Genomic DNA, 18,995 nt, shown 5'->3' with positions numbered 1-18,995 from the left:
CCAAAGAACAGGATTTACCAGATGTAAGACTTGGGACGGGTACAGTTGATAAAAACAAAAAAAACTATGGTGTTTAATTTGTATTAAAAGCATAATATACAATCTATATAAGAAAATTTATATCAAACATTTAAAACTTTAAAAAATAATGCTCATCACACACATAGAATTTCCCCTCCTTTCCCACGATAGAACAGCTGACATGTCAATTTGAATAAATATACATCTGGTTAAAAAAAAGTGTGTAATTTTTTTTAACGAAATACCAAAAGACAGCTATAGGACAGGAGTAAACCTCTTAATCAGAATCACACAGTTTCACTTCATTTTACAACTTAAATCTGCATAAAAATATGAAAGGTGGTTTAGAGAACCTAGCTCAGGATTATCACGAGGGAAATTCCTGAGAGCAAAACAGAATCCATGTTTATAAAAACAGACGTTACTCAATTAAACCCCATCTGAATTTCACTATGAGGCAGAAATATTTCAACAGGTGATCATCAGTTCCCCAAAACAACCACGAAATGCGCGTGCCGTGAAAATGGCAGCTACCGTAGAAACACTTAAGTAAAAAAACACAAACCCAAAACCCATAAAAAGATAAAAATGTAGCAAAAATATAAAAGACGGATCTTTAAAGTTTTAAGTCATATTCTAACTACTGATATATGATCAGTGTACATGATCGGAAATCGGAGGACGTGATGTGACCCTCGTCCTCTGGGTCTGCGGGATGACGAGTCACACATCTTGATGATTCTTTGATGATTTCTTCTTCTTCTGTGGAGAGACGGACATGAGGGTTAGGATCCGCCAACGTTGAGACTGGACACATTTGTTTTCTAAGTAGCGTGATACCTTTTTGTGGGAGTCGCTTGAGGCGGTTTCTGTTGCCATGGCGTCTTGGATTGAATCTACAGGTATTTCTGGGATGTCGGCTGATTTCAATTTGCTTTTTTCTGAGGACAAATGCAAAGCAATTTTACAAAACCATCAAATTACATGTTTTTAAGCTATATGTGGGTTGTTTACTCACTTCTCTTCTTCTCCGTTTGAGAACTCGTTGCCTCTACGTCAGGTGGAGGCAGCGGCTCTGTGTTGGCGGGATTATTTTTCTTTTTCTTCTTGACACTCTTGACCTGCTCTGTTGTTTCCTCTACCTTATTATCTATTATATCCTCAACTACCTGCTCTCTTTCTTCATCAGCTTTTTCTTTTTTCTTCTTCTTCGATTTCTTTTCCTGCAGTACTTGTTCTGGATTTTCCTCACCATTAAGAAGGTCCCTTTTCCTCTTCTTTGCCTTCTTTTCTGTAGACGTCTGCTCTAAAGTCTCAATTTCTTCAGTTTTTTGCTCTGTATTATTTTCTATGTCTTCAGCTTTTTGCTTTGAAATGCTTTCACTTGCAAATGTCAATGAATTTTCCTCACTTTCTGTTTTCTTCTTTTTTTTCTTCTTGGCTTTCTTTTCTTCTGCTATGTGCTCTGAGGTTTGGTTGTTTTCTTCCTGTTTGCTCTCTTTGTTATTTTTCACTTCCTCAGATACCTGCTCAGAATTTCCAGTCTGTGCCAAACTTCCCTCACTACCAGCCTTCTCTTTCTTCTTCTTCTTTTGTTTCTTTTCTTGTACCGTTGACTCTGAAAGGGTTTTCTCATCAGCGTTCCCTCTTGTGTTTGTCTCAGTCGTGACTGTCTCATTTCTTTCAGCATCATCTTTGGTTTCTTTTGCTTTTTTATTCACCTTCGGAGTTTTTTTAGCCTCCTCCTGCTTCGTGTCTTTGGTCTTTCTCGTCTCTTCGCCACATTCCTCTTTTCCATCTTCACCCGTCTCATTCTTTTCCTCCTTGTCTGCAATTTTCTCCTTCTTTTTCTTCTTCTTCTTGGGCTCAGATGTTCTGTCATCAGTTGTTTGTTCACTGGGAGTTGCAGTTTCCCTGTCCTTTTTTATTTGTTTGTCCGCTGGAGATGAGAGGTTTTGCTTTTGGCTCGGAGTGCTTGAGGTGACAGAAGTCACATTTTTTGTCACATTCTTCTCGGTCGAGCTCGTCTTTGCTTTTTTTTCAGTCACATGTTTCTCGCCACCTTCGTCATTGTGTTTCACTGTCCCGTTACTCGGTTTAACTGGGGTTCCAGGTTTCACCGGAGCCTTAGCCCGGGGTTTCCTGACTCTCTTTTTCGGGGGTTGAGGAGCAGAGGAGTCCAGGGCATTGATGGCATTCATCTTGACTATGTCGGCATCTGTGGACAGAGAAAACCCAGTAAAAACATCAAACTGTGCATGGTGGAACAAATGCCTAAAAGAAAACATAAACAGCGAGCAAACAGTAACTGTACACAGCTCTGTTTGGATGAAATCACTCTTTTCCATGGTGAGGTTGTTCATGGGTGGTGCTGCACTGTCTGGTGGTTGTCTTTCTCTCATTAAGTGGAGGGACCAAGCTTTCCCTTCATCTTCCATCACTTTGTACATTTTCCACACCCTCCACAGTTTATTCCACCTGAGTTTAGACTCCTTCCACCATGAACACCTCGCCTGAATGCTACATCTCAGTCTCTCAATAGCGCGCTTTGACGTTAGCTCAAATGAGACATATTTTGCTTATTTCCAGCTTTACACTTTAATTCAGAACCTGCATTAGAGTATCTTTGCATGATTCTCATTTCAATAAAATCTTATTTGAAATATAAAATACAGTCTTTTCCTGAAACAGGTTATGTTAGCTCAGACCACGTTAAGGACCCCTCTTCTAACAAGCCTAATTTCATCTGATTGGATCTCTAACAGATCAAACTTGTTGGAAAAAAGATAAAACTCACCCACGTGTGCGCTGACAGCCTGCAACTGAAAATAATTTCATTACATTAAGGGAAAACTATCCTAAAGTTACTGTGCAAATAACCGCTCCTTCTGAGAGGGGCAGATGGGATTCTTTTTTTAGATATGGTTCATTTGATGTGAAATGTTTGAGGTATCTGAACTGGATGTGCCCTGGTTGCTCCTTAAGTGAGGTGTTTTGGGCAAGTCAAATATTTCTAGCCTGGCTTTGGTCACTTTATTGTCCACTCATAACCCCCTCTTCATTTTTCTAGGATTCTTTTCATCACCTCATCCTTGACACGCTCGCCCATGAATAATGCATTCAGTGACTCACCTGTCATCTGTTGGAGCAGTTTCTTCCACTTCTCCACATCCAGACTGCTGTCAGAGTCTGAATCATCTGCACCGGCAGTCACAACTTTGTCTGGTGTTCGGCTCTTTGATTTCTTCTCACCTGTGACTTTTTTTGCAGCTTTTCCCTCAGTTTTTTTCTTGTTTGCTGGAACAGACTGGGAAAAAAAGAAAAAGAAGGATTAGCGTGGTTGGTATAGTCCAAGAACTGCCACGAAAAGAAATTAAAACAAAATAAAAATTCACCTTTTTTGCAGTTGTGTCCTTTTTCTTTTTTGATGTTGTAGACTTTGCTAAACATAAAAAGTGCAAATGTGTTAAAATGCATTCAAATACGCCAACCTCTGGCCTCAAAGAGTTTACTGCTACAAACCGAGCTGCATTCTCTGATATGTCAGTTTTTTCACTAAGCTGTCGCCCTCATCTTGAATCTGATTGGAGGTTGTTAGGAGTGTGAATGTTTGGGTACAGGTGTAAGATGAAAATACTCAAAGCAAACTAATGTACAGAAGTTCCAAATCTTGCTTAAGAATTTTGTAAGCATGAACAGCTGGATCAGGACACACATATACACAAATAAACAAATGTAGTATCTCAGATCCAACTTCAGCTTTCTAATTTAATTTGTATTTAACAAAGAAAAAGAAAAATATGAACCTTTAGTTGGAGTCCTTCCTTGATCTGCTGAATTTTTTGGGTTACTGTCAGGAATAAAAAAAATAGTTAGTATCCAAGCTATTACAAAATGAGACATCTAACCCAGTGGCCGTTGCTTCTGAAAAGCACTAAGAAATCATCCTTACTTCAACCATGATGTGTAGATGTCGAGTAGTGATACTGATATTTTGGTCTCCCCCTGTAGAAAATCAAAATTAAATGTTACAACTTATTAAGAAGTTTGAAATATACAGTGGGAGTATTTCTTGGACATGGTACAGTAGTCTGAAGGAGATGTCAGCATATAAAGACATAAAAACATGCCATTGTTATGGTTATGTGTCAAATTTGAATGAAAGCAGACCCCAAGAAGGTGGTTAGGAAGGACTTGAGTTCATTACAAATGAATAAACTAGAATAATAAACACGTTTACAGAAAAGGACAAAGTCTACTACATTTTGTGGAATATTTACAAATTCAAAAACCTGTGGAGGGACCAAATGGTTCTCATTTGGGGAAGAAAAATCAACAAGCCTTCTTGGTCTGTATTACATTTGCAATGACTGCACTTATACAAATCTCTGGGCTTTTTTCTTAGACTTTACCACAAACAGCTTTTCCTGGCCGCACACTCTCCCCACTCATTTAAATTGGCCATATGCTACATCCTATTTGAGCCACTTTGGGTGGAAGCTCTTGGTGAGTAGAGTCTAACTGATGGTATTTTTTATGTCAAGGACTTGATTACCTTTAAAACTAATCTGACTTTTTCTGTCTTTCCTCCAGCCACAGTCCCTCTTACAGAGGTCTATACAAGGTGAAAGCCTTTCAAGTGTTACGTTCTTAGTCTAGGCAAGTATTGAACGCAACAAGAAGTTGGCCCACTCACACACCACTTTTTTTTAAGTGGTATATAAGTCCTAACATTGAGCTCGTTTTAGCTCACAGCAAGGGGAGGATACATTTCTTGGATCTTACGATCTTTAAAGTTATATATACACACACAACTATGTTTATGCAGAAAAATAGAAACACGTAGCAGTCTAGTTGTTACGAAAAATGGGGAGATTTAATTGAGCAAACGTTCTTCCCCGTCCACACTTCAGAAAATGTTTTTTTGTGGAATTTCATGAGGTGTGAGTAGAGGGGGTTTATTGCACAGCACAGGAGCAGCATTTGAAACATTGTAACAGTTGCAGTTGATATGTGTGTGTGTGTGTGGTGAACAATGTTGACCTGTGGGCTGTGCCTCTGTAGCTCATCTGCAGCTGAGCGATAACCATGCTCCTTCAAGTGGCGGTAGATCAGCTGGATCAGCTCGTGCTTTGATGCGTTCACGGACATATTCGAGAAACGAAAAAAGGATTAATCAAACTAAGGCTAAGCTAACGCAAGTGGTATTTTCATATTAAAAGTATCCTCATGATGCTCAGAGTTGCAGCTTCTGAAACCCGCATGTTACCATTTTGAACTCTGACCCAAGGATGTGATTATTTCCTACCGCTGCAATGCACTATGGGAGATGTAGTAAGCGGGGCGTAGCAACGCTGTCAGCGGTCCGCGCAAAAATATCACGCATTCAAATGAAAACTTAACCTGTGTACACAATGCATTTCGATAAGGGGCTAATAACGGAAAGTAGTTTATATAGTCTGTTAGTCATATGTGTGTCAGAGGTTTTTTCAGCTGTCTTTTCACCGCATTTTAAAGCCATGTTATAATGAAAACTGACATTAGCACTGAACCATTTAAACCAAATCATTTTCTTTTTATATTTGTGTTTTGCTATCTGCCTTTAACTATCTTATATTCGGGCCAGTTTAGGCTCAGTTTTACCCAAAGAGGGGATGATTTTCATGATGTGGACGAATCATATTTTATAAATGATGTTCTGGAAATTTACTCTGATTCTACCGGTAAAATGCAGACATCTGATCTGCCCTTCTATCATTACAGTTCAGCTACTATAAACACTTTTAATATAAAGCAAACAAACAATATGACAGCTTTGTGGCATGGCATGCTTCTAGTGGGCAATGTCTTTTTATAGCTACTACTTAAAAGCACCAAGTGTACAACTGGTTGCTTTCAATTGCTCCTTCCGCTGTGCAACTGTCTGCATGTTGCATGTAGAAGCAGATAAAACATGCTGTGTAATAAGTCTTTGTCTTCAGTGTAAAAGATCGTTTGCGTTCTGCATAGTGTGATAAGCTTGATCTCTTTTGTCTGTTACATTCACCCACCACTTCCTTTTTCCTGCAGAACAGGCATAGATTTATCAAGATGCTAGAAACATTTTTCTGAGAATTTGGGCCATATCGACATGATATCATCCCACAGTTGCTACAGATTATTTTGGTTGGATATCCACAGTGTGACACTCCTGTTCCACCACACCCCATAAGGGTGCTTTATTGGATTGAGATCTGGTGACTGGAGGCCATTTCACTACAGTGAACTCACTGTGATGTTCAAGAAACCCCTTTCATATTATTTGAGCTTTGCGGCATAGTGTGTTATCCTGCTGGAAGTAGCCATCACGAAATGGGTACACTTTGGGTATGAAGGGACAGCAACAATGCACACATCGTTACTAAATTTTGCCAAATTCAGCTATCTACTATCTGAATGTTGCAATAAAATAATTGGGATTGTTCAGTTAGCATATGTGAAGCAACGTTTCAATTTCCAGGTCATAATTAACAGGAGTTGCACCTGCTGCGGTCTTCTGCTGCTGTAGCCCATCTGCTTTAGGGTTTAACTGGCTGTGCGTTCAGAGATGCACTTCTGCATCTTCATCTTCATCTTGAGTTGATCACATGTGATTGGCTTATATTTAGATATTTGTGTTTATAAGCAGTTGAACAGATGTACCCATGAAGTGACTGTATATGTGTGTCTCTATTGTAACAGACCCTGTCCCTCTGTTGAGATGTTCTCAAACCTTACAAATATGTAAAAGCGGGACATTTGTAGAGACCAAAATCCACCTCGGCATATATGTTAAAAGGCAAGAAATGAACTGTGAGAGCCAACATAAACTGCCTGCTCATATTCAGGAAACATAACTGTAAGTCTTAAAATACACCTACCCTTTATGTCTCTGTTAGCTCGCTCTTGTGGCTCTAGGTTTCTTGACTCAGTTCTCTTTTTTAATCACATGTTCGAAAAAAACAAACCCATTACCCATCCACATAGCCAGACAATCCACAAGCTATTCAAGCAAGTGAACAAGTCAGAAATATCCCAGAAACTGCCAGAAAGGTCAGTCAACTCTATCAGGTGTATTTGGATATAAGTCTAACTTTTTGCTTTGGTGTGGGAGGACATTAATGGTGATTGGGCATGGGTACATGCTGCCAGTGAAAAGATCTGAGAAAGCTGGCGGTGAGATCTTAGGTCAAACTAAAGGAGAGTATTGGGTAAGCAGGGGGTCAGTAAGAGCAAGGCAGCTGAAAGAGACTCATTCATCAGGGAAAACCAGAAAAGGAAAGCAGTGTGTAGTCCAAGCTCAACGTCAGCACTCAGTGGGTCTCACTGAGCTTGATTTCACCATCTTCCACAAGCTTGCTACCCCTCATACTCTTCTCTCTCACTCTCACACACACACACACACACACACACACACACACACACACACACACACACACACACACACACACACACACACACACACACACACACATTTGGTTTGGACAACGCGCAGGTTATGAGGCTGACTCAGCTCCCATTCTTAGAGTGTTGATGGGACAGACCACCAAAGTTTTGTGGAAGAAAAACAATTTTAATTTGTAATATTTAAAAGTGAGCAAAGAAAATGTAATATTTAATTTGCTCATGTTTACTCCAAACAAACATTCCAATATATTAAACTGGGTATTGACGAGTGTAAGAAAATGGATTTTAGCTAAAGTTACTGCTTGAGGGAGGACCAAAAGACATCCTCGAACACAAGGAAAAAGAAGTAGTACGCTCCCCTCGGCTTTGATGGCACGTTTCTGTAAAATGACTGCAGTATTTGTACAGGCTACACTTGTAAATGGCAGCCTGTTTCACAGGAAATAAATTACGCTGGACACATTTAACAGCTCACATCTGTGCTCACTCTCCATTTAATTACCCGCTATAGACGGCAAGGTCTGGGTGCCACAACCTGTCATCGCTGCCACACTGGCACAACAGTAAAACTGGTTAAGTGGAAACACTTACATACATGTGATTAATAAATATATAAAAGAATAAAAAATAGCATAACTGAGCTATACTTTTTTTTAACACCCTCTCCTTAGGGATTCTTCAACGAGTCCCTTATGATGTATATCCAAGGGGCTTTGCAGGAGGGTCCTAATGAACTGCTATGCCTAGCCTTGCCAACCAGGTGCTGCCGGAGCTCCACATGAGCCAAATCAAACACACCTTCAGCGACGGCCAAGGCCATGTGTTTGAGCCCTTCCTCTGATTTCCACCTGCTGAGGGCTGATATGTGGACTTTAAAACCCCACCAGACAGAGGAAATCTAAGAAATGTTTACCCTTTATTTGAGTTAGAAATTAAAGTTATCAGTCTTAAACACTTGATTCTGGGACAGATCTTGTGACATGGTAACTACTACACTGTAAAAGGCAACCACACAAGTTCACAAAGAGAAACTGAGGCAATAATAATGCTGTTAGCAGAATCTAAACGCTGTTCCTGTTTTTTGGTAAATACAGTTCTTTTCTTCTGTGTAACTTGTAAACTGAGTCAAAACCTACGCAAATTAACCATACTAACCTCCCTACTTTCTTATCTACAGTGCTCTTATTCAGTTACTTCTCTCTGCATTTGAATAGCTAATATAACTGTATGTAGGTCCTGGTTGTTGTCGAGGACTGTTTATGAAACTCACCTGAGAGAGGAAGCGTCTTTGGCCTTTACTTTGCTCCCAAATAAATGACCTGTAGCTGAAAGATTGATAAAAGATGAAAAAGCCATTTTTAGTAAATTCTGAAACAAGGCTTCTATTGTATAAAGTGGAGAGATGACAAGCTGAGCATGCTGAAGTACAAGTTTTGCCTCAGAGTTGGCACACAGGAGGAAAAAGAACAGTTCCATCCAGTCTTACTCAGATTAGAAAATTGGGGTGAGAGGTGGGGGTAATGTGGAGGTTTACCGGCAGGGCTGCGTTGATTAGAAAGGGGGTAGTGTTCCTAGTGAAGCAGAGCAGCCGTATTCAGTAACAGCACCACTTTCTTTAGCCAAAGCCAACATCTGCTGCCGACCGGCACAGCCGTCTCTACTTCCCTTTAAACTCATTGTCGGATTTCTCAAGGCCTTAAAATCCTGCTTGGAACCGGTTTGGACAGGGATGTAAAGATGAGAAAATGCTGTGAAAGTATAATTTTGTGTTACTAAATCCAAATCTTTTAGGGTGGGTCTGCTATTGATTTACTCTTTACGTGACAGAGAGGCAAAAACCACAGAAGCAAGACAGGAGCTGAAAACTACCTGTACCAGCAAAAGCTACCATTGCTATTTGTAACTTTATGAATGGTTTTCTCCAGCTCAAGCTAAGAAATCCTTAAAGAAACTGGATTCTGTTTTATGGCTCCACTGTTAATTACGGGGTAGGAAAATGAAGTGTTGTTAAATTTATGATAGCCTACTTCACAGCACTTTGCTCACATCCTCTGGAAGAAATTGGCAAATTAGGAGGGTAATGAACAGCCAGTGAACACAATTAAATCTCAGTCTGAGAAATTCCCATGTAGCAGATTTAAAGGTTGTTACCACATAACAAGTTTAATTGGTTAATCAATAACTAAAATAGTGAAATAAGTGTCTGAGAATGTGAAATTTAACTCCCACAGCAACAACTCAGAATGAGTGGTTTCTTAAAGCAGAGTGACCTTTTTTAACATGCCTGAAATGACCGCTTACTGGAAATAGACAGCTGCGGTTTACGAGGATATTAAGAAATTCCATTTTTATTTACATTTTTTAAAAACACGAGCCTAACATAAGTTAAAACAAACAAATAACTTTAAAAATAACCTCCAGAAACCGAGCACGATGTTTATTCAGGGTCCGTGATATTCTATTACTGGTGCATTGTAAGGTTACTCATTCTGTAAATACTGTCATCAAACCATTTTGTGGCTTAGCCTTGCGTTCGTGGTGAAATTATTTTGGCAATATGACAATCCACAAAAGAAAGAGCAAATGTGGAAGGCGAGCAAGAATATATCTGTGGTATTGGCCTATCACAGTCTTTTTAGACTTCAGAGTCTGTCGGGTCTCTGGGGACGTGGCTCTGTTAATATTTGTGGATGTGATAGACGTGAGTGTTTGTATACGTGTTGTTTGCATTGTGGTCTTGGATGTGAGCAGAGTTGTTGTCAGCCTGGCGAGCTGCCGCAGTTACAGCTCTGAGCGGCAGAAAACAGATGAGTCACATCTCATAAGTGTGGCTGCCCAAAGACCAGGAAACTCTCTTTCCTCTAATTTTTTGCATACTTTTGAGGAAAAGCAGTAATATCACAATCATGATATGTAATGTATTCCCTCTAGAACAGCACGAGAATAAACATGATCGTATAAAACTTCAGGTCCCTTTTCCTCCCTCTTTCTCTGTTTGTTCTGTCATAAAGTCTAAAGCTCCGCTCTAAAGATGCCTTTCCTGCTTCAAGACAAACATGCCCATCAACCTCAGCTTTATACTCTTTTGGGGGGCGGGGTCATTCTTCCTTTTGCACCCCACGACCTCCATGCCCACAAACCTCAATATCAACACTTGCAAGGTGTGATGTTTTACATCTCACTATGTTGACCAACTCCTCGCTTCAGTATATCAGTTTATTTTTGTCTGCTAGCCACATTTGACGTTGGTGACCATGAAGTATTCATTATATTCAAGATTTAAAGCAAAAGAAATATTAACCACCAGCCTTATTTTTCAAATTTGATTCCCTGTAAAATCGCCCTGTTTCCCAGAATTGCATTGTTGCCATTTTTGCCAATGAAGGACCTCAAGAAGGAGTGCAATGTTCAGTGGAAACTGTGCAGTGTTTCGCAAGGAGACGGCCCTGAAGGGAACAGCGTCAATCACTTTGTGCTTTTAGCTCTGCTATGAAATGAAGCCTGATCCTAGCTTCAACAGCACCAGAGCTCAAAAACACTTGTGATTCACAGTGACAGGCAAATACCCAATGTATGTTAGATTAATTATTTTCTACTTTTTATAGTCTGATTTTTAGCTGTTCTCTACAGCTATTCCACTGTTCCCAGTCAAAGTGAACCTGTATCATGATGGTGATCTACAGTGCAGATACTGTGGAGAAATACCTCCAGGAGCTGTGGGTGAGGCTGTGCAGTCCTGCTGCTTTCTGTTGACCCACTGGATGATTTGTAAAGTGCTTCCATGACGCCCAGCTGGAGATGTTATCAGTCAGAGAAGTCTGTTCTGTCTCTCTCGTAGGGTCTGCAGTGCGCAGAAACAGCAGGAAAAATAAGAGTGTTTGTGAGTGCAGTACAGAGTAGAGTGGAGACCTGTGTCTGTAGGGCCCCACAGCCACCCTGAGACTCAAATCTCCCCCACACATGGTGTTTTTTTTTCTGTAGACCCTCTGTCAACTGTGTTTTAACCAGGTCAGATGGGGAGATATTGCTCTTGCTTTCTAAGGTTTTCTGAAGTTTATAGGGTGGCATATTGAAATGATGATCATGATGGAGCACAAATGAAGAGGAGAGTCTATGATGCAATTATTTTGAGTACTAAGTATGTTTTTAAAGCTATTTTTTACAGTCAAAGACCAACAAAGCTACATTAATATCTAGAATAATGCAGCACAATGTCCAAATTCAGCAGAAGTATCACTAATGTGAGATGTAAACTCTCCATTAACACCTGGATGTAGTAGAAATACTGTATTTTCTTTGGCAGTGGGGTTAGTAGGGGCTGATATTATTTCAGTGAGGCAGCAAGGCAACTGGGCGGGGTTAACAGGAACACTTGGAAAAGTGGAATGCTTTCAAAGGTGGCAGAAAGTGTTTGGAGATTCAGCGAGGCTGGAGGTGTAGCTTTTCTTAGTTTTAGGTTGCTTAACTGCCATTCAAGTGTACAAGGTGTTACTTGGAACACCTTATGAGGGGATTTTTTTTTAACCCTGAGTCTCACTGCATAGTTATTTAGCGCCAGCTTACTAAATACAAGCAAGCTTAAGTAATTTAAAGCGTCACAGGAACCATGGCAACGACAGCTCTCACCGGTTTCTCCATGATGAGCCTGCTGAGCCTCGGGTACCTGACCTGGGATCTGATGAGCCCTAACCAGGTGGAAAACGATCCAGAAAAACCTTTTATTGGCAGATTTCCTGTCCCTCAACCCCCTCATATTATTTTCATTATGACAGATGACCAGGGGTTCAATGACATTGGCTATCATAGCTCAGACATCAGGACACCGGTGCTGGATAAACTGGCTGCGGATGGCGTGAAGCTGGAGAATTATTACATCCAGCCCATCTGCACCCCATCCAGAAGTCAATTCATCACTGGCAGGTAAAGTGTCCTGTGACTGGACTGCTCCTTATTTAAAATAAATGCTTTGTATTCCTAGAATTAGACCATACTGATGTTTAACATAGATGTAACTGCTGCCTGATGAATTAAACTACTGGATTTTAAAGCAGCTTCCTGTTTTGTGAGCTTGTATTTGAATGCATGGGGACAGTGGAACCAAGACCACTCTTCTAGAGATAATGGCAAATCTAGAAAGTGTACAGCTTTTATGTTTCAAAGCTATCAATCAGGTCCAAACATGTGATTTCCGACTATATATTTCCAATTAAAGAAAAAGGATGTAAAAGATGTGCTTGCTATTACACAGCCTTCTGTCTGTGTTTTGACTGGCATACAAATATAAACAGACACAAATCTGGAGTGTATCTTCATGCCAATCACCATAACCTGTTTGAGAAAAACAGGGCAGTCTCCTTCTCCCTGTTCTATTTTTCTAAACCTCTTTACAACCCCTCTTATTCACATTTCTGTTTAACCTGTTGGATGTGATTGGATGATATGGATTAAGGCTGTCTTGATATCAGATTTCCCTCCTTTATTATTGCGCCCAAAAGATATGCAACCTCAAAAACGAATCTTATCCCTAAATGCAAACAATATATTTTTCCTTTTAAATATTTTCTTAATCTTAAATTCTGCAGGTACCAAATCCACACTGGTCTTCAGCACTCCATCATCCGACCTCGCCAGCCTAACTGCCTGCCTTTTGACCAGGTCACGCTCCCTCAGAGGCTACAGGAACTCGGCTACTCCACCCACATGGTAGGGAAGTGGCACTTGGGGTTCTATAAGAAGGAGTGCTTACCCACTCGCCGTGGCTTTGACACATACTTTGGATCCTTAACGGGGAGTGTTAACTACTACACCTATGATGGCTGTGATGGCTCTGGGCTGTGTGGCTTTGATCTCCATGAGGGGGAGTCAGTTGCCTGGGGTCAGAGTGGAAAATACTCCACGCATCTGTACACAAGGAGAGTACGCAAGATCCTGGCAACCCATGATCCTCAATCCCAACCGCTGTTCATCTTCCTCTCCTTCCAAGCTGTTCACACACCCTTACAATATCCAGATGAGTACATCTACCCCTACCTTGGGCTGGAAAATGTGGCACGCAGGAAGTATGCTGCTATGGTGTCAGCTGTAGATGAAGCGGTTCGTAATATAACATACGCTCTCCGCAAGTATGGATACTATCAGAACAGTGTCATCATTTTCTCTACAGACAATGGAGGTCAGCCCTTGTCTGGTGGAAGTAACTGGCCTCTTAGAGGACGTAAAGGAACCTACTGGGAAGGTGGCATCCGGGGTCTGGGATTCGTCCACAGCCCTCTGTTAAGGAAAAAGAGGAGGGTGAGCAAATCACTGGTGCACATTACTGATTGGTATCCCACATTAGTGGGATTAGCAGGTGGTGATGAGTCCCTCACTGAGGGGGTTGATGGGTATAATGTGTGGGAGGCCATCAGTGAAGGAAAAGAATCACCTAGGCTGGAAATCCTGCACAACATCGACCCTCTGTATAACCATGCACACACTGGCTCCCTGCAGAAAGGATATGGCATTTGGAATACAGCCATTCAGGCCTCCATACGAGCTGGAGATTGGAAACTTCTGACAGGAGACCCTGGTTATGGAGACTGGATTCCACCACAAATACTTCCAGGTTTCCCCAGTAGCTGGTGGAAGCAGGAGCGTCACACACGTCCTCGAAAAACAGTGTGGCTTTTTAACATCTCCGGGGACCCCTATGAACGTTATGACCTTTCTGAGCAGAGACCGGATGTTGTGAAGCAGCTGCTTGCCAGACTGGTGTACTACAATCGCACTGCAGTGCCTGTGAGGTACCCATCAGAGGATCCGCGGGCTGACCCCTATCTGAATGGAGGTGCCTGGGTCCCTTGGGTAGGAGATGAGGAGGAGGACAACTGGGGCAGTTTTTTCCAGAAAAAAAGCATGGATTGGAAGAAGAAGCTAAAGCTATCCAAAAGCAGGTCATTTTTCGGGAAACTAAAAACTCGGATCATGTCTAACATAGTATAGGAGAACACAACCAAAAGAAAATCACTGGTTTAATGAAGAGGTGCTACTTTAGTTGAGAGAACATCTGAAGATGTGTTCTCACTCATGGGCCAGGTTTCTGCAAGATCGAGCTGTAGCTGCAGGTGCATGTTCGATTTCTGTAAGAATAACCGATTGGTGATGTTTTCATTATTAATTTGTTTGTATCTCAATTACAAGTGTTTGTTTTGCAAAAGTGAACATTATAAGCTTCAAAAACACATGAGCGAATTCCATTTTACAGGTGCTAGTGTGTTTACTGTTGCACAGGTAAGGGTTGTTTTACAAACTCAAAATCTGTGTACTTGACAAGAATGACAAGGTGGAATCATCAGAAGCTTTCTAGCTTTGATTAATGTAAATGATGACTACCTCTGTGGCAATGTGACATTAATTGTAGACATTATTTCCTTCATTAAATTAGCCTCTGGATTATTGTATTTACATATTTTCTACCGGAAGAATATTCTTTGTTTCTGTACACATCAGATTCTTTTTGTGCTGTTCTGTACTTTTTATAGCAGCTACCTGTTCCACTGAATATTAGAAGAGGGCTTCCTTCTTCATTTGTCACAGCTATTCACGATGAGCTTGAACGATTGCAAGGACTTTAGCAAAAACCAGTACAAAGCAACATAGCAATATGTTTTAAAAAACAGGCTTGTTTGCCTCATTGTGCCAGAATAAAAACTGATGAGATGCCCAGCCGGGCACATATATGCTGGTGGACATGCATGTACAGACATAGCTGTTTCTTCTATTTTTAGAGCAGGGTAGGAGGAAGCATGCAAAACAAAAGTCAAAGTAGCTTCAGTGTGTTTAAAAGCCCTGTACTATTCGCACAGGTTTACTGCACCCCTATAAGAGTGGTAGCTTCCATCTCTACTGTAATACAGGAACTACCGATGTAGGTTCTTTTTTTTTTTCACACAGATGGGTTTTCTCAGTTCCAGTTGAGTGATTATATGTGTGTTACTGCCTTAGCCTGTCCTGTTGTGTGCGTCCATTAAAATGTAAGTAAGCAATGTACATTCTTCTTTTCTAATGATCATTTTTATTCTTCTTATTCTGTTCTCCATCACTCCTCTTGCTTACTAACCTTAATTAAGAGTAAGTGAAGAATTGTAAAGCTTGCTTCCACCCGTGCAGAGCTGCAATGTTTAATGTTACTATGTTCATAGTGACTATTTGATATTTACTTTTTAAAGTTTATTGTGCTATTACAAACTTATTCACATATAAATCTGCATCATTTGAATTTGTTTTCTTTACCCAAATACTTGTGAGTCAAAAAATCATGATTTTTCATATTGAATTCAGCCTCCTTTGTTGGATAAGAGGATTCTGTGTTTTAATATTTTCTGGAGAACATTGCCTCACAGTTTCATATTGTGGCAAAGATTTGCATCCTTTTCGCGTGGTGCTTTTAACCAGGTTGTCTGCATTTTATTTGTTCTATATCTTTCATTTCTCTTCCTTTTTGGAAAGCAAACTTATGCAAACCTACAAACAGAAAAAGACATCTCTCCTGCACACCCTGTAAAGACTGTTAAACAATAAAGTTCTCTTCACAGAAGCTTCTGGACTATCGGTGACTTAATTTGTCACTTTAGTTTTGGTTTGCTCTTTCTCACACTATCTGTGGTAACCAACGTACCACGTGTGGCTGACTGTTCTGAAAGTGTGACTGCAGTTCCCAGTGTTGTTTAGATTCAAGTTTTCACATGCAATTACAACAGAGAGGAGAACATATTTGTTCATATGTGGTAAATATTTCTTAAGATCAGTTCAGTACAGCAGCCTGTCTCAGTTCTCTTTGTGTTGGCAAGGAAAGTGAATCACTTTATTTCCTGACCCTGTGAAAATACCCTGCCTATATCGTCTCCTGTTTACTGTTTCCTGTCAGTTAGGGCTGAGGTTCACAGCAGATTTACACCCGGATGTGTCCAAAATTTTCTAGATTCATTTTAAAACATTAAAACCACAGCGTGGGTGAATAAAAAGCATGGAGCAGTTTCTTATTCTTGTGCTAATGGCAGCGGGAACTCATGGTAAGATCATCCTCACAAGATGCCAAACATTTACATTTGTAGTGTGAATTATTTCCACTCATGTTCTTTTGAATGCATCTTTTCCAGCTCTGGTTCCAGTTGATGAGACTACTTGTGACCTCAGGACGAGCACATGTCCATGCTCTCCTCTTCTTGAAGAAACTGTATATATCCAAGTGATGACTGATGCTAATGGCTATCAACTGCAGTGTTCGAAGGTGCTTCCCACTGAGACAAAAACTGTGTTCAATATGAAGAAAGGAAAAACAACAACAACAGACAAGGAATTTAACAACAGACTAACATTTATAATCAACAACGGGACAATCAAGATCACAAACGTGAGGAGGAGTGACTCAGGTCAATACAGCATTGAGGTCTTTAATTCAAATGGAGTCCAAGAGAAAAACATTAATTTCACCCTGGATGTTAAAGACAATGGAAACTTTGAAGGCAAGGCACTCTGGAACTTCGAAGGTAACTTACTCATGATTTTATATTTTTAATATTATTATACAGTTAATCAGAAATGTAAGCATGTGGGAGTAGAACTATTAAACACAGTACACATCTCTTGTGCAACTAATGATAGAAGATGAAACAGAGAAAATGCAGAGACATGCAAATGTATCATGTTGTTTAATGTTTTCGATTTCTTGAGAAGAATGAACAGAATATTTGTTGATACAACATTTTTGTATCTGTTGGTATTTTCAGTTATTTTAGCCACACAAGGGCAGCTGTTCATACCACAATTTAGTTATCTTTTTATTTCTCAGTAACTACCACCTAAACTTAAAAGGCACACTAAAACTTTCCACTTGGTCACTGATTATTACTAGCTGCACTATATGAGCACATTAAGCTGTGAAATGGATGTGTTGTAGTAGGTGTGGTTTTATGACAGGAAACAGGTGGTTCAACAGAAGTTGTCAGTGTGGTTTTTCTTCAGTGTCTAACACTATACCTCTGGTGTGGTTTAGTGGGAGTTAGCAAATAATCACAGTCAGAGCAATAAACTTTATCTACATAACACTTTTCTTAACTAAGTGTTTCACAGAACAAATGAAAAGGAATAAAAGATAAGAACAAATGTGAATCTGGAACTGTCAAGAAGTAAAGATCTTGGAAGAAACATAACCTCGGGTTCTTGATACATGTATCAAGATCAATTAATGAAGTATTCAGCCATGATCCAAACTGCATAATGGTAGCTAAGAAAAATGTCTAGGATTCATTATGTTTTTATATCTGTAATCTGATACCTCAGCCTCATAACAAACTGACTTGTTTCATGTTGGGATCTTCTATGTTGCAAATACAGTGACATTTACGTTGAACACTTAAATAAATTTCTAATTGTTATCACTGTGATCTTCCCTCAGCAGACAAGTGTCTTTACCTGGTCATAGCCTGTTGTGTACTGGCATTTCTCCTGATAGCAGTGTCATGCTGTTTTGCGTGTAGAGAAATTAACCATCGTAAACAAGGTAACATGCTGTCTAATGATCAACAATGCAACTGCATCATTCACCGAATAACATAATTGGATGGGGAAGTTAAAAAGTGTTTGTTCTGCTGTATCTTTTCTATATTTTTACAGGTTCACGTGCTCCTGTACTTTAAGCAACAAGATGACTGAGCTGACCTCTTCAATAATCAACACTGGACACTGAACTAAAGATTCCTAAAAATTGGGGAAAAAAAATATCAAACTACAAAAAAAGAAATCAGGAGGTGACTGTGATATTTTCATTTTATACTTGTACATACTGAAAAAGACTTGTTGGGGTTTTGTCTGTAAGGGTTTTTGTAGGGTCTTTACTGTACAATATATTGCACATTGAAGCAACTGTAATTGTGATTTGGTGAAATATAAATAAAACAGAATGGAAATTGATCCAAAAAATGTATGTAGATGATTAAAATGTTCATTTCTAAAGCCTGTCTGAAGCCTGATTATGCAACACTAAAGTAAAAAAAATAAATAAATAAATCAAAATTTCAATGTAATTTTTTTATGTATAGCATTAGCTAGAAATATAATAAAAGGTATATTAAACCTTTTGATTTCTTAAAGTTTTTTTTAAATTTGTCATTTAACTCATATGTTTCTTTCACTGAATAAACATGTGATAAAAAAATTAATAGTTTAAAAGCTAAAACTGTTATAACTGACAGGACTGTATGTGACTGTAGGCAAATGGGGCAGGATAAAATCAAAAGAAATAACAGATCAAAATGAGATTTTGTGGAAGATGCTGCAGGCATGCCTGTGGTTTGTATGTTGACATGTTTCACTTCCTTCAAACTGTAGTAACTGTTTACAATGAAAATCACTCCTTGTATGGCAAAACTTAACATGGAATCTCAGAACACGGAACTGCAGAAAATATGTCAAAAATCTGAAGTGCTGAGATTCCAGTTTTTTGATTGCTGCAACACTTCATGTCAGCACAGTGGCCTTTAAATAAAGTAAATAAAAGAATGAAGAGAAAA

General features: G+C 39.7%; 2 protein-coding genes across 4 annotated transcripts; one reads left to right on the top strand and one right to left on the bottom strand.

The window, feature by feature from the left end:
• Positions 1–40: 40 nt before the first annotated feature.
• On the bottom strand, positions 41–5,309 carry LOC146582257 (uncharacterized). The gene is made up of 8 exons (XM_085293384.1): positions 5,065–5,309; positions 3,974–4,026; positions 3,828–3,871; positions 3,417–3,463; positions 3,154–3,328; positions 1,040–2,239; positions 862–962; positions 41–783 (listed from the first exon to the last, which is right to left on the bottom strand). The coding sequence occupies exons 1-8, from the start codon at positions 5,170–5,172 to the stop codon at positions 745–747; spliced, it is 1,767 nt and encodes a 588-aa protein (XP_085149510.1). The 5' UTR covers positions 5,173–5,309; the 3' UTR covers positions 41–744.
• Positions 5,310–11,891: 6,582 nt separating this feature from the next.
• Positions 11,892–18,995, top strand: LOC146582256 (arylsulfatase I-like). Of its 3 annotated transcripts, none has more exons than XM_085293088.1 (6): positions 11,892–12,366; positions 13,029–15,458; positions 16,406–16,496; positions 16,584–16,973; positions 17,882–17,986; positions 18,100–18,995. In XM_085293088.1, the coding sequence occupies exons 1-2, from the start codon at positions 12,053–12,055 to the stop codon at positions 14,425–14,427; spliced, it is 1,713 nt and encodes a 570-aa protein (XP_085149214.1). In that variant the 5' UTR covers positions 11,892–12,052; the 3' UTR covers positions 14,428–15,458; positions 16,406–16,496; positions 16,584–16,973; positions 17,882–17,986; positions 18,100–18,995. The 3 variants fall into 3 exon arrangements, with proteins under 3 accessions (XP_085149214.1, XP_085149211.1, XP_085149203.1); XM_085293085.1 differs by having other exon boundaries at positions 16,352–16,496; positions 17,885–17,986; XM_085293077.1 differs by having other exon boundaries at positions 16,352–16,496.

Source organism: Mchenga conophoros, linkage group LG2 (assembly GCF_057382185.1).
Source record: "Mchenga conophoros isolate Kocher_MC1m ecotype Shallow Benthic linkage group LG2, M_conophoros_male_GT1.1, whole genome shotgun sequence".
In the NCBI taxonomy this organism is placed as follows: Eukaryota; Metazoa; Chordata; class Actinopteri; order Cichliformes; family Cichlidae; genus Mchenga; species Mchenga conophoros.
Note: the sequence above shows the minus strand (reverse complement) of the source record. Positions and strands in the feature narration are given on the sequence as shown.